We start from the raw sequence: 14284 nt of genomic DNA, 5'->3' as shown, positions 1-14284 counted from the left end.
CCTCGGACTGCAACAGGTCCCGAATGGACAGGAGATTCCGGCAGCTCCGGAGTGAAGGGCAATTCCGGTAGCACCGGAGTAATGGATGGCTCTGGCAGCTCCTGACTGACAGGCGGCTCTGGCAGCTCCTGACTGACCGGCGGCTCTGGCAGCTCCTGACTGGCGGGCGGCTCCGGCAGCTCAGGACTGGCGGGCGGCTCCGGCAGCTCAGGACAGACGGGCGGCTCCGGCAGCTCAGGACAGACGGGCGGCTCCGGCAGCTCAGGACAGACGGGAGACTCTGGCAGCTCAGGACAGACGGGAGACTCTGTAGGGAGGAGAAGGAGAGACAGCCTGGTGCGGGGGGCTGCCACCGGAGGCCTGGTGCATGGAGGAGGCACCGGATAGACCGGACCGAGGAGGCGCACTGGAGGTCTCGAGCAACCGAGCCTGCACAATCCTACCTGGCTGGATACTCCCCGTAGCCAGGCCAGTGCGGCGAGGTGGAATAGACCGCACTGGGCTATGCTGGCGAACCGGGGACTCCATGCGTAGGGCTGGTGCTATGTACCCCGGCCCAAGGAGACGCACTGGAGACCAGATGCGCTGAGCCGGCTTCATGGCACCTGGCTCGATGCCCACTCTAGCCCGGCCGATACGAGGTGCTGCGATGTAACGCACAGGGCTATGCCTGCGCACTTGGGACACCGTGCTCCTCACGGCATAACACGGTGCCTGCACGGTCCACCTCTCTCCACGGTAAGCATGGGGAGTTGGCGCAGGTTTCCTACCTGACTTAGCCACACTCCCCATGTGCCTCCCCCCAATACATTTTTGGGGCTGCCTCTCGGGCTTCCTTGATCGCCGTGCCAATTCCATTCGCCGGTATCCCTCCTCGCACTGTTACAAAAACAGCAAAGTGAACGAACGAAACCGAAACAGTTCTGTCTGGTGCAGAATTGAAACACTCAACAGAAAATAATCACCCACAACTCAAGAGTGAAAACAGGCTGCCTAAGTATGGTTCTCAATCAAGGACAACGATTGACAGCTGCCTCTGATTGAGATCCATACCAGGCCAAACACAGAAATACCAAATCATAGAAAAACGAACATAGACAACCCACCCAACTCACGCCCTGACCATACTAAAACAAAGACATAACAAAATAACTAAGGTCAGAACATGACATTTCTCTACTATTATTCTGACATTTCTCATTCTTAAAATAAAGTGGTGAACCTAACTGACCTAAGACAGGGCATTTTTACTAGGATTAAATGTCAAGAATTGTGAAAAACTGAGTTTAAATGTATTTGGCTAAGGTGTATGTAAACTTCCGACTAGTAAAACTGTTTCTATATAAACCAGACCTTTGTGAATAGCCTCCACTAAGGACAACAGGGGGTCTGCAGAGAAATGTGAATCACATCTATAGATCTCAACTAAGGAATCAGCCCTTAAAGGCCTTAAAGGCCCACTCTGTGAGTTTTACAAACATTTTCGATCATTGACTTGAATATACAGTGCCTTGCGAAAGTATTCGGCCCCCTTGAACTTTGCGACCTTTTGACACATTTCAGGCTTCAAACATAAAGATATAAAACTGTATTTATTTGTGGAGAATCAACAACAAGTGGGACACAATCATGAAGTGGAACGACATTTATTGGATATTTCAAACTTTTTTAACAAATCAAAAACTTAAAAATTGGGCGTGCAAAATTATTCAGCCCCTTTACTTTCAGTGCAGCAAACTCTCTCCAGAAGTTCAGTGAGGATCTCTGAATGATCCAATGTTGACCTAAATGACTAATGATGATAAATACAATCCACCTGTGTGTAATCAAGTCTCCGTATAAATGCACCTGCACTGTGATAGTCTCAGAGGTCCGTCAAAAGCGCAGAGAGCATCATGAAGAACAAGGAACACACCAGGCAGGTCCGAGATACTGTTGTGAAGAAGTTTAAAGCCGGATTTGGATACAAAAAGATTTCCCAAGCTTTAAACATCCCAAGGAGCACTGTGCAAGCGATAATATTGAAATGGAAGGAGTATCAGATCACTGCAAATCTACCAAGACCTGGCCGTCCCTCTAAACTTTCAGCTCATACAAGGAGAAGACTGATCAGAGATGCAGCCAAGAGGCCCATGATCACTCTGGATGAACTGCAGAGATCTACAGCTGAGGTGGGAGACTCTGTCCATAGGACAACAATCAGTCGTATATTGCACAAATCTGGCCTTTATGGAAGAGTGGCAAGAAGAAAGCCATTTCTTAAAGATATCCATAAAAAGTGTCGTTTAAAGTTTGCCACAAGCCACCTGGGAGACACACCAAACATGTGGAATAAGGTGCTCTGGTCAGATGAAACCAAAATTGAACTTTTTGGCAACAATGCAAAACGTTATGTTTGGCGTAAAAGCAACACAGCTGAACACACCATCCCCACTGTCAAACATGGTGGTGGCAGCATCATGGTTTGGGCCTGCTTTTCTTCAGCAGGGACAGGGAAGATGGTTAAAATTGATGGGAAGATGGATGGAGCCAAATACAGGACCATTCTGGAAGAAAACCTGATGGAGTCTGCAAAAGACCTGAGACTGGTACGGAGATTTGTCTTCCAACAAGACAATGATCCAAAACATAAAGCAAAATCTACAATGGAATGGTTCAAAAATAAACATATCCAGGTGTTAGAATGGCCAAGTCAAAGTCCAGACCTGAATCCAATCGAGAATCTGTGGAAAGAACTGAAAACTGCTGTTCACAAATGCTCTCCATCCAACCTCACTGAGCTCGAGCTGTTTTGCAAGGAGGAATGGGAAAAAAATTCAGTCTCTCGATGTGCAAAACTGATAGAGACATACCCCAAGTGACTTACAGCTGTAATCGCAGCAAAAGGTGGCGCTACAAAGTATTAACTTAAGGGGGCTGAATAATTTTGCACGCCCAATTTTTCCGTTTTTGATTTATTAAAAAAGTTTGAAATATCCAATAAATGTCGTTCCACTTCATGATTGTGTCCCACTTGTTGTTGATTCTTCACAAAAAAATACAGTTTTATATCTTTATGTTTGAAGCCTGAAATGTGGCAAAAGGTCGCAAAGTTCAAGGGGGTCGAATACTTTCGCAAGGCACTGTACCTTTATTAACAGTCTAACCCCAACCCAGCTGTACCTTGGCCTGAGTGAGGAAGGAGCCAAAGTGCTGAAGGGCTTTGCTCACACTCTCCAGGGTGTCCTCTGTTGAGTTGGAAACCTTTAGCTGTTGCTCTCCTTCTGTATTAAACCACATCTTGGCCTATGAAGTACACATTCAGATAGAAAAATATATATCATAAGGCATACTAATCAGACCTACGTGAATAGAGTATTAGTTTTCTTTCAATCATTTTAGGTGCCCTTGATTTAACCTCTAAGGGATTGGTTTCCCTAAACTGGGAAGGTTGTTGCTAATGTGACTAGAATGACGTTGTAAGTAACAGCCAACTTTCCAGGACATAGACATGTCTTATATTGGCAGATAGCATACATGTTAATCTAACTGCCTTGTCCAATTTACAGTAGCTATTACATTGAAAAAATGCCATGCTATTGTTTGAGGAGAGTCGTTCAAAACTCTAACGCAGTTGTTAAGTCAACACATCCATCAGTGCTGCTGTGAACAGCATTACTAGACATGCCAAACGGAAGATGTATAAAAAAATCTATATATAATTGATGCATTTCAATGTTTGAGTTGCTTTTATCATGGCAACTGGTTTGACACATTCACCTCTGAAGGTAAATAATGTACTTACATTCAGTAATCTTTGTTTGGTCATCCTGAGGGTCCCAGAGATAACAGGGAGCATAGTTGTGTTTGATAAAAATCTATTTTTATTTTCAAATGTAGGAACTGGGTTCTTCAGTTTGAACCCCTGCTGTCTTTGGCTCCACACCCACCCCACCCGACCATCTAGATGTGTGAAGGTTAGTGCATTTTCTGTAGGGAAGCTAATTATCCAACATGTATGACATTCCTTACAGTGTCTAAACTTACAAAAATGCTATGGTAATAAAAAAGGTATGTTCTCTGTAGTTATGTACTTGAAAATGTATAAATTGACCAATCCGGCTCATTTGGACAAACTCCTGGCAGACTTGATACAATATATATAGTGTAGTAATGTATGCTTCACTGAAACAATCTGAAACTTGGCACACACACTGCTGCTGTCTGGTGGCCATCCTCTAAATTCTCTTGCATTTCAAAGATGATGGAATCTAATGTGTTATATTCTCCTACATTAATTTCACATTTCCACAAACTTCAAAGTGTTTCCTTTCAAATGGTATCAAGAATATCCTGGCTTCAGGTCCTGAGCTATAGGCAGTTAGATTTGGGTATGTCATTTTAGGCAAACATTTTTTTAAAAGGGTACGATCCTTAAAAACAGGCAGGCGTAGTTTCCTATTCTAAGTGACAAATAAGAACGTCTGTTGTACACAATATACAGTGCCTTCAGTAAGTATTCATACCCCTTGACTTATTCCACATCTTGTTGTGTTACAGCGTGAATTCAAAATGGATGAAAAATATATATAATCTCACCAATCCACACACAATACCCCATAATGACAAAGTGAAAACATGTTTTTAGACATTTTTATAGATCTATTGAAAATAAAATACAAAAATCTATCTATTGAAAATAAAATACAGAAATGTACATAAGTATTCACACCCCTGAGTCAATACTTTGTAGAAGCACCTGTGGCAGCGATTAACAGCTGGATTGTGCAACATTTGCCAATTATTCTTCAAGCTCTGTCAAATTGCATGTTTTGGAATATTTTAATTCTGTACAGGCTTCCTTCTTTTTACTCTATTAATTAGGTTACTATTGTGGAGTAACTACAATGTTGAGGGACCTTACAGATAATTGCATGTGTGGGGTACAGAGATGAGGTAGTCATTCATGAATCATGTTAAACACTATTATAAGCTCCTCTTTTCAGTTCGCCGCAGCTAGCGACTGGAACTGACTGCTGTGGCTGCTTCGTGTGATGTATTGTTGTCTCTACCTGCTTGCCTTTGTGCTGTTGTCTGTGCCAATAATGTTCGTACCATGTTTTGTTCTGCTACCATGTTGTGCTGCTGCCATGATGTGCTGCTGCCATGTTGTGTTGCTACCATGTTGTTGTTATGTGGTGTTGTTACCATGTTTTTATTTGTATTTTATTTAAACCTTAATTTAACTAGGCAAGTCAGTTAAGAACAAACTCGTATTTACAATGACGGTCTATCAAAAGGCAAAAGGCCTCCTTCGGGACGAGGGCTGGGATTAAAAATACATGAACAAAATATATAAGAAAAAAAATCACATCATGACAAGAGAGAAACCACAACACGGCATAAAGAGAGACCTAAGACAATAACATAGCATAGCAGCAACACATGACAACACAGCATGGTAGCAACACAAGACAACACAGCATGGTAGCAACACAACATATACTGTGTTGTCATGTGTTGCTGCCATGTGTTTTGTCCCCACAGAAGGCCTTTTGCCTTTTGGTAGGACATCATTGTAAATAAGAACCTCGTTAAATGAAGGTTAAATAAAATACATGTCAATATGCAAATTGTTACTCCTGAAATTATTTAGGCTTGTCATAACAAAGGGGTTTGAATACTTATTGACTCAAGACATTTCAGCTTTTCATTTTTAACTAATTTGTAAAAATATAAAAAAACATAATTCCACTTTGACATTATGGGGTATTATGTGTAGGCAGGTGACAGAAAAATCTCTATTTAGTCCATTTTGAAATCAAGCCTATTACACAAAATAATGTAGAAGAAGTCAAGGGAAGGGGTGTGAACACTTTCTGAAGACACTGTACTTCTATCTGAATGTCCTGTAAAGTTGCAACCTCCTGACCTACCGTGTCGAGATCTGACTCCGCCTCCCTGAGTTTGAGCAGGAAGTCCAGGTGCCGCAGTGACTCGTTGGACCTCATCACCAGCGTATGAACACTCTCCTCCACCTGGTTATACAGGACCGTCACTGACTCCAAAGCGTCACTGTAATAAGAGCTGGACGTTAGCAAACATTCACTCCTGTCCTCACCACTTCACAATGATAGATGGTTTATGGAGTTCTGGCACAAAATGGCTGTCGTGGCATCACCTAGATGGTTGATACCATAGAGATGGATGAATTGTGGTCACTTGCCACATAGCCCGTTTTAGCTTGGGCAGTGTCATGGAGGGCTTTCACAATTGTATGGGTGTTACATATCAGTTATCCACAACAAATCATGAATTTGATGAAGACCAATACCTGTAGTCATCGGACTTGGCAAATCGAAACTCTTCCCTCCTCATTCTGGCCAGGATGGCCCCACCTTCTCTCTGTAAAGTAACCAATCGGATGTCCTGCAGTACCTCTTTCATTGAGGTCTTCTGATCTTGAATAGATAGCTGGACGTCCTGAACAAAAAACAACAACAACCTAAAGCTAAAAAAAAAGAATGTTTTATTTAAGTTACTTCATGAAACTGTAACTACCTGGGCGGTGTCCATTTTTGGATTGCCATCAATTTTCTTGATTGCTCTATGTAGTATATGGGCTGCCCCTTGCAAGTCCGTCACAAAGGAAATTAGCTTCTGAAACGGATTAAGAAAATAGATTTTAGGATCCAGACTCAAAACAAAGCCAATGCAATAGATTGGGGGGATTTATGCTTTGGAATACCAATGACAACAGCTATGCAAACAAGCCCAAACTCGCCCACTATCCCCAGAAGATCCTTGTTGACTAATCCTGCAACAACAGGAAATTTGAATTATTATGTGGATTATAATTAATGGACATGTAGGGGTTGAAACATTTTCGTAGTCTGAAATTTCTTAGTGGAAATTAAAAAAACTTAAGAGGCCTTTTTAAACCTCAACTACACTGCACGTTTTACATTTCCTGGATTGCAGGACAGTTCTCCTGCAACAGGTTGATCGAAATAAGATCCTACATCTGTCAACAACAATTTAAAATTAATTTGATGACATTTGTATATCCGATTTACTAGAAATCTACTAGAAATCTTGACCATACAAATGATTTAAAGAGGCCATGACATATGTTGAAACCATTTATAAATATTATACTGCACCTGATGAAACTGCAGCCAATCAGTGTGGCTGTAGGGGAAGGTCCCGCCCAAATCAGAGGTCAGCTGTTGTCCCTCCACCAGCTTGTGCAGGGCCTTCAGAGAAGTCACCATGTCCATCTGATTGACAGGAGGCATGTGGGGAGGGGTCAGTCATATTACAGAGAGAGGGCCTGTGGGGAGGGGTCAGTCATATTACAGAGAGAGGGCCTGTGTAGACATGTCTCAATAGTCCAGATTGCAGGATTGAAAATGAGGAAAGGACGTATCCCTCCTATTGCTTTCAGATTAGTGTATATGAAGGAGAGGAGACAAGAGGAGGACCCCCCTTTAGACAAATCCATGGTGTCTTGCAAAACAGAATTATGGGTGTGTGTGCGTGCGCATGTGTGTCTGTATGCCCTCTGACCTGTAGTCCAGGGTGTCTTTCAGGGCGAGGGCTTGATTCTTTATCTACTAGCATCAGCACAATGCGGACTGCATGCAGGGCTTGTTCCTATGGAGACGACCATTAAGGAAACATGTCAGGACAAGACATCATTGCAGATCATCACAATGTACTCAATATGAATATAGGGTCCATTGAAAAATGTTTGCATAGCTTGTTCTTCAGTATAGACGGATTGGTTGTTTAGCAATTTAGCGTCCGGTAACTAGATGACTTCATACTGCATTTAAACATCCAGTAACTAGATACCTCCATGCAGCATTTTAAAGGTCCTGAACAGTCATTATGAAAAGTACTTTTTCTCTCTAAGCTAACTACCAGGAAGTTTGAAAAGACAGGCTGAGCGGGCAGGGAGCTTATATTGACTGCCCCCTCTTTGAAACAACTATTTCAAGTAACTTGGATGCAGTGAGCACTGTCGCAGTAAAGTAATTTCAAGCAAATTTGGTGATACACAATGCAACTCAAACATTGAAATGCATCAATTATACATAGATTTTTTATACATCTTCCGTTTGGCATGTCTAGTAATGCTGTTCACAGCAGCACTGATGGATGTGTTGACTTAACAACTGCGTTAAAGTTTTGAACGACCAATTTGTTCCATGCTGCATGAAGACCAAGCTAGGCAGTAACTAGCTTACACCAGACACAGATGAAAGGGGAAACATATGAGCAATGTTCCCTCTAAGCCGCACAGAAGAAATATCAGGACCAGTGAGAAGCACGAGATTGAACTTCACTCTTTCTAGACTTTTCCCTTTCAGTTAAAACTATCAGCATTTCTCTTTACTGGGACAATTGTGATCGAATGAACGCAATAATAGTCACTTTCAATGCAACATAATAAAACAAACTATTCAAGAGATTTTGTGGTAGGCAGAACACTTCAGAGTAGTATTCTATTGTATTGACACACAGAACGGTGCGGCATAAACAATCAGAGCTGCAGTAGGCTTATGTGCAATTTGACCATTGCCACATATGGATCTGTGCCATTCACTTTGAAATGGACAGCATGAGCGGTCCTGAGTAGATGTACTTGTTTTGAGATCAAAGCGAGAGCTGCATGTAGCCACGTGTGCACATTTTGTTCATACCATTTGCTAGGCACAAAAACCACACTCAAAGAGCTGTATTACGCCATAAACAAACAGGAAAACGCTCATCCAGTCCTAGTGGCCGGGGACTTTAATGCAGGGAACTTAAATCAGTTCTACCTAATTTCTATCAACATGTTAAATGTGCAACCAGAAGGAAAAAATTCCTAGACCATCTTTACTCCACACACAGAGATGCGTACAAAGCTCTCCCTCGCCCTCCATTTGGTAAATCTGACCACAATTCTATTCTCCTGATTCCTGTTTACAAGCAAAAATGAAAGCAGGAAGCACCAGTGACTTGGGCTATAAAAAAGTGGTCAGATGAAGCAGATGATGAACTACAGGACTGTTTTGCTAGCACAGACTGGAATATGTTACGGGATTCTTCCGATGGCATTGAGGAGTACACCACATCAATCACTGGCTTTATCAATAAGTGCATCGATGTCGTCGTCCCCACAGTGACTGTACGTACATACCCCAACCAGGAGCCATAGATTACAGGCAACATTCGCACTGAGCTAAAGGTTAGAGCTGCAGCTTTCACGGAGCGGGACTCTAACCCGGAAACTTATAAGAAATCGGACCGAGCACGCCCCCATTCTCATTGATAGGGCTGTAGTGGAGCAGGTTGAGAGCTCCAAGTTCCTTGGTGTCTACATCACCAACAAACATGGTCCAAGCACACCAAGAAAGTCATTAAGAGGGCACGACAAAACCTATTCCCCCTCAGGAAACTGAAAAGATTTGGCATGGGTCCTCAGATCCTCAAAAGGTTTTACAGCTGCACCATCGAGAGCACCCTGACGGGTTGCATCACTGCCAGGTATGGCAACTGCTCGGTCTCCGACCGCAATGCACTACAGAGGGTTGTGCGTACGGCCCAGTACATCACCGTGGTCAAGCTTCCTGCTATCCAGAATCTCTATACCAGGCGGTGTCAGAGGAAGGCCCTAAAAATTGTCAAAGACTCCAGCCACCCTAGTTATAGACTGTTCTCTCTGCTTCTACACAGTACGCGGTACCGGAGCACCAAGTCTAGGTCCAAGAGCCACCCCCCCTCTGGAAAGCTGCTGCTACTCTCTGTTATTATCTATGCATAGTCACTTTAATAACTCTACCTACATGTACATATTACGTCAATTACCTCAACACCGTTGTCCCCGCACATTGACTCTGTACCGGTACGTCCTGTTTATAGCCCCACTATTGTTATATACTGCTGCTCTTTAATCATTTGTTATTATTATCTCTTACCATATTTGAGGTATTTTCTTAAAACTGCATTGCTGGTTAAGGGCTTGTAAGTTAGCATTTCACTGTTGTTTTCGGTGCATGTGACAAATACAATTTGATTTGATTTGATTTAGTTGGCGAGTTATTAGCCCAGCTATAGATCATTTATAGTCATCAATTGGGGAATGATTCCTTCCTACGAGAGCACCACAAGTGTGCATTTCTATCTTTGAAATGCTAGTCAGGTAAAGAGCTTTTTTTGTCTCAATGGGTCAATTTGAGACAGGCTTGAATAAGCTAAGTAGCCAATAGGCAGAGGGTAGCATAATTTGTCTGATTCTCTGTAATAATGGTATGGGAATAATAATGCATTTTATTTTGCAAAGTGGTTCCTTTCTCAAACAACACAACAACATTTTCAGTCACCTCCTTGTCTGAAGGACAAGTGGATAAACAGGTTAAAGTCAAACCCTACATATTTTTTTCCCAGAAGTCTCATGAAATGTAGGCCTACATTGAACAACACACATTGGCTGCTACTGTAGGCTGAATGATAGAACAGCTATTTCCATGTTAAAATGTTATGCAATGCATTTTCTCCACTGCTTTGATGGTAGGCCACACTGGTAGGTCTACATAATGATCAAATAGCCACAGATTCTACTTGACCACTGTTAAAACTGTAACTTAAAGCGGTTACAGCATCAGTATTCACAGGAAACAAGTTGCACAGATTTTTCACAATGTTCAAGTTTGCACTCAGCATATCTGAAATTAGCTCAGTGCCCCAAAACATGTGAGGGAACATTGCATATACGTATCTTTGCCATAGATGAATAGGGTAAGCTTTTAATTATATTTGTGACCGACCGGCTCAAATTGGTACTACTGGAGAGACCATCTTTGTCTACACCCATTCAGCATTGTTCACACCCTCTTAAGCTTTAGCCCCACCCATCTCTTAAAGGGTTGATCCGAGCATTCTGTACTAACAACAGCAGTCAAGCACCCCTGTAAAAACCTATATTAAACACAGAATTCAAAACAGCTATTTATGACAAGTATGTATTTTGTGGTTGTGACCCAGAGACTCTTGACCATTTATTCTGGGACTGTTCTTATGTCAGAAGTTTTGGAGTGAGTTAGAAGATTTTATTATTATAAAATAAACTACTGTTAATGTTCATTTGAAAGACTCTTAATATTATGTTTTATTTTGATCAAAATTATATGGACCCTGATTTAACTTTCATTGTTCATTTGTTTATTTTTCATGGCAGATTCTTTATCCATAAAATGAAGATGTCATCTTCGCATTGTTTAAAAGACAGAATTTAAATATTGTTTTGTAATGATCAGTAAGTGTAAAAACAAAAAAGCAATATGTACCATAACACTTTCTAACAAATTGAACAAAATGTATCTCATGTTTGTATATTGTTTGTATTTGTTTTGTTCATAATAATAATAATAATACAAAAACATTTATATAAAAAGTAGTCAGGCAACCAAACTAACTTGCTAGCTACTTCCAGACACAAATGAGAAAACAGCTCACTGAACATTACTCACCCTACCAGAGCTGGTTAGGCTGTTATGTTATCCAGAGCATTGGTGACTGCAAATGTGCTATCAGATTTTCTGTTCGTAAATTCAGAGTGTTTCGCTCTCGGAGCGTTCAAGCGCACACTGGACGCTCTGGCCGAGGAGTAGGGTCGTTCTGACCTCACAACGGCAGTCAAGCACCCAAGCTAACTTGCTAATAGTAGCTTGCTAGCTACTTCCAGACACTTAATGAGAGAACACCCCACTCTGACCATTTTACTCTCCCTAGCAGAGCTGGTTACGCTGTTTTTATGTTATCCAGAGCGCTGGTGACTGTAACTGTGCTGCTTGCAACAATTTAATTACGCTTTTTTTGCCGACGTTTACTGACACCGGCCATATTCAACAGGTGTTGAACATTTGTAAATTCATCAGTTATTCCACACTCTGGCACACTCAGACGAGAGTCTTTTGTTAAGACATGTAGCTAGCTAGGTAAACAATGAACCCTAATCCCAACCCTGCAAGAATCTACAGGTAGCTAACCAACCAGGTTCCATGTTAGCTAGCTAACATTAGGCTATAACTAGTCAAGTAAATGGGTCTGAGATATGAATAATAAGATCCTACAAGTAACGTTAGCTAGCGAGCCAGCCAGCTAACGTTAGTTTGCTAACAGTACACTTTAACTTGAAATGAAACCACTTTCTGTCAAAATTAAAAACGTGTAATATCTGAAAATGTAGCTAGCTAGACTATTTTACCCTTATACATCAATGATGTACGCATCTCCTTTCGGATACTATGGTTGCACTTAGTTTGAGATGTAATCCGGAGACATGTTTTCTCCATCTCCTTAGCTATCATTACTCATATTCCACTGATTTCAAAACTCGGTCCTCCAGAAAGTGGAGACCATACACGTAATGTTAGCTACTGAGCCAGCCAGCTAACGTTAGTTCGCTAACAGGACACTTTAACTTCACATTGGGCTTATGCAGTTTTACTATGCAATACAAAAACAAAAAAAAAGCTGCGCTAGAGAGGATTACCTAGACATACAGACCAGCTCAAATAGACAGAAGCATGCTATATGGCAGACCAATCCAAAATCATCTCTCGGCATGTCCAGCCCACTCATTATCTCAGCCAATCATGGGTAGCGGGAAGGTTTCTCTCACTTTTTCTGTGGCAAAACCAACTAGGCTCTTAATTAAACAATTTTATTTGTATTTACAGATGAAACAAGTTTGTTATTAAGGCACATGAAAGTTCACATGTTCCAGAAGGCATTTCTGCCAAAAAACACATTTTGATTTAAAAGAAAAGTTTACGTTCAAACGGCTCTCCTGTGAAGTAGTGACCCGCAACATACGCCTAGTTTCCTGAAACGAGTCACAAAGGCTGACATCCTACAGTCAAATTTTTGTGCCAGTAGAGTAGCTATCTAGCTATATAAATCACACCCCTCTGCAACCAATAATTCTCTGATGTTGTTCACAAGGCGGTACTTATTTAAATTAGGTAAGCGAATATCATGTTGCCATTGGTGTACCTTAATGACAGTTAAGGTGATGTCACCTTGTCTTCTTTAAAATGAATCCAAGTGTTTGGCATGGGGGAAGGGACCAGTCAAACTTTATCAATATAGAAGCAACTGTCATTTTTCATACTTTGGTCATCATACTTTAATCTGGTTCCCTTCACAAGACTGTTCCTGACCTTTAACACCCTGTAACTAGATACCTCATGGTATGACACCCCACTATCAACTCTTTATCTCAGAATCTAGATCGGCAGATGGATTATAGTTTGACAGTTGACTCTTAATGTGAAGGAATGGCTCTTATTTTCCTAACCTGAACCATCAGTAGGGCTTTGTAGAAGAAGGAGGGAGGAGGTTTCTTCCTGGCATCGATCACCACTGTCATTCCCAGGTCCCGCACCTCTTTTCTAGGAAAATACAGGGAAGTGAGTTGGGGCATGTTAGAAAGTTGTTCACACTATCTTGGCATTCTCTCACTTTACCTGATTGAGATGTCATTTCAGTGGTTTTAGTGGTTTCACCTCTCCTCTCCCTCTGCCCCCCCCCCCCCCCCCCCCCCCCCTCTCAATTCAAAGGGTCTTTCGCTCAATTCAATTTAAGGGCTTTATTGGCATGGGAAACATATGTTTACATTGCCAAAGAAAGTGAAATAGATAATAAGCAATACAAAAATAAATGTAAACATTACACTTCCAAAAGATTCAAAAGAATACATAGATTTCGAATGTCATATTATGTATATCTACAGTGTTGTAATGATTAGCAAATAGTTAAAGTGTAAAGGGGAAAATAAATAAACATAAATATGGGTTGTATTTATAATGGTGTTTGTTCTTCACTGGCTTCCCTTTTTTGTGGCAACAGGTCACAAATGTTGCTGCTGTGATTGCACACTGGTATTTCACCCAATAGATATGGGAGTTAATCAAAATTTGATTTATTTTCAAATTCGTTGTGGGTCTGTGTAATCTGAGGAAAATCTATCTCTCTAATATGGTCATACATTTGGCAGCAGGTTAGGAAATGCAGCTCAGTTCCCACCTCATATTGTGGGCAGTGTGCACATGGCCTGTCTTCTCTTGAGAGCCAGCTCTGCCTTCAGAGGCCTTTCTCAATAGCAAGGCTATGCTCACTGAGCCTGTACATAATCAAAGATGTCCTTAATTTTGGGTCAGTCACATTGGTCAGGTATTCTGCCACCGTGTACTCTCTGTTTAGGGCCAAATAGCATTCTAGTTTGCTCTGTTTTTTGGGTACATTCTTTCTA

At 41.6% G+C, this 14284-nt stretch overlaps 1 protein-coding gene across 3 annotated transcripts in view; it reads right to left on the bottom strand.

The window, feature by feature from the left end:
- LOC110528484 (pleckstrin homology domain-containing family G member 4B) overlaps window positions 1-14284 on the bottom strand; it is a 71709-nt gene that overhangs the window by 28472 nt on the left and 28953 nt on the right. For 2 of the 3 annotated variants that reach the window (XM_021610585.2, XM_021610586.2), the window contains exons 6-12: window positions 13331-13424; window positions 7549-7635; window positions 7143-7259; window positions 6541-6639; window positions 6314-6462; window positions 5916-6054; window positions 3163-3285 (exon numbers count right to left, since the gene is read on the bottom strand). In XM_021610585.2, the coding sequence (XP_021466260.2) occupies window positions 3163-3285; window positions 5916-6054; window positions 6314-6462; window positions 6541-6639; window positions 7143-7259; window positions 7549-7635; window positions 13331-13424 (808 nt within the window). The remainder of the gene's footprint in view (window positions 1-3162; window positions 3286-5915; window positions 6055-6313; window positions 6463-6540; window positions 6640-7142; window positions 7260-7548; window positions 7636-13330; window positions 13425-14284) is intronic. The other variant, XM_036984065.1, reaches the window with a different exon arrangement.

The sequence above is a fragment of the Oncorhynchus mykiss genome, chromosome 7, assembly GCF_013265735.2.
Source record: "Oncorhynchus mykiss isolate Arlee chromosome 7, USDA_OmykA_1.1, whole genome shotgun sequence".
Classification (NCBI taxonomy): Eukaryota; Metazoa; Chordata; class Actinopteri; order Salmoniformes; family Salmonidae; genus Oncorhynchus; species Oncorhynchus mykiss.
This window is presented reverse-complemented; position numbering and strand designations above follow the sequence as displayed.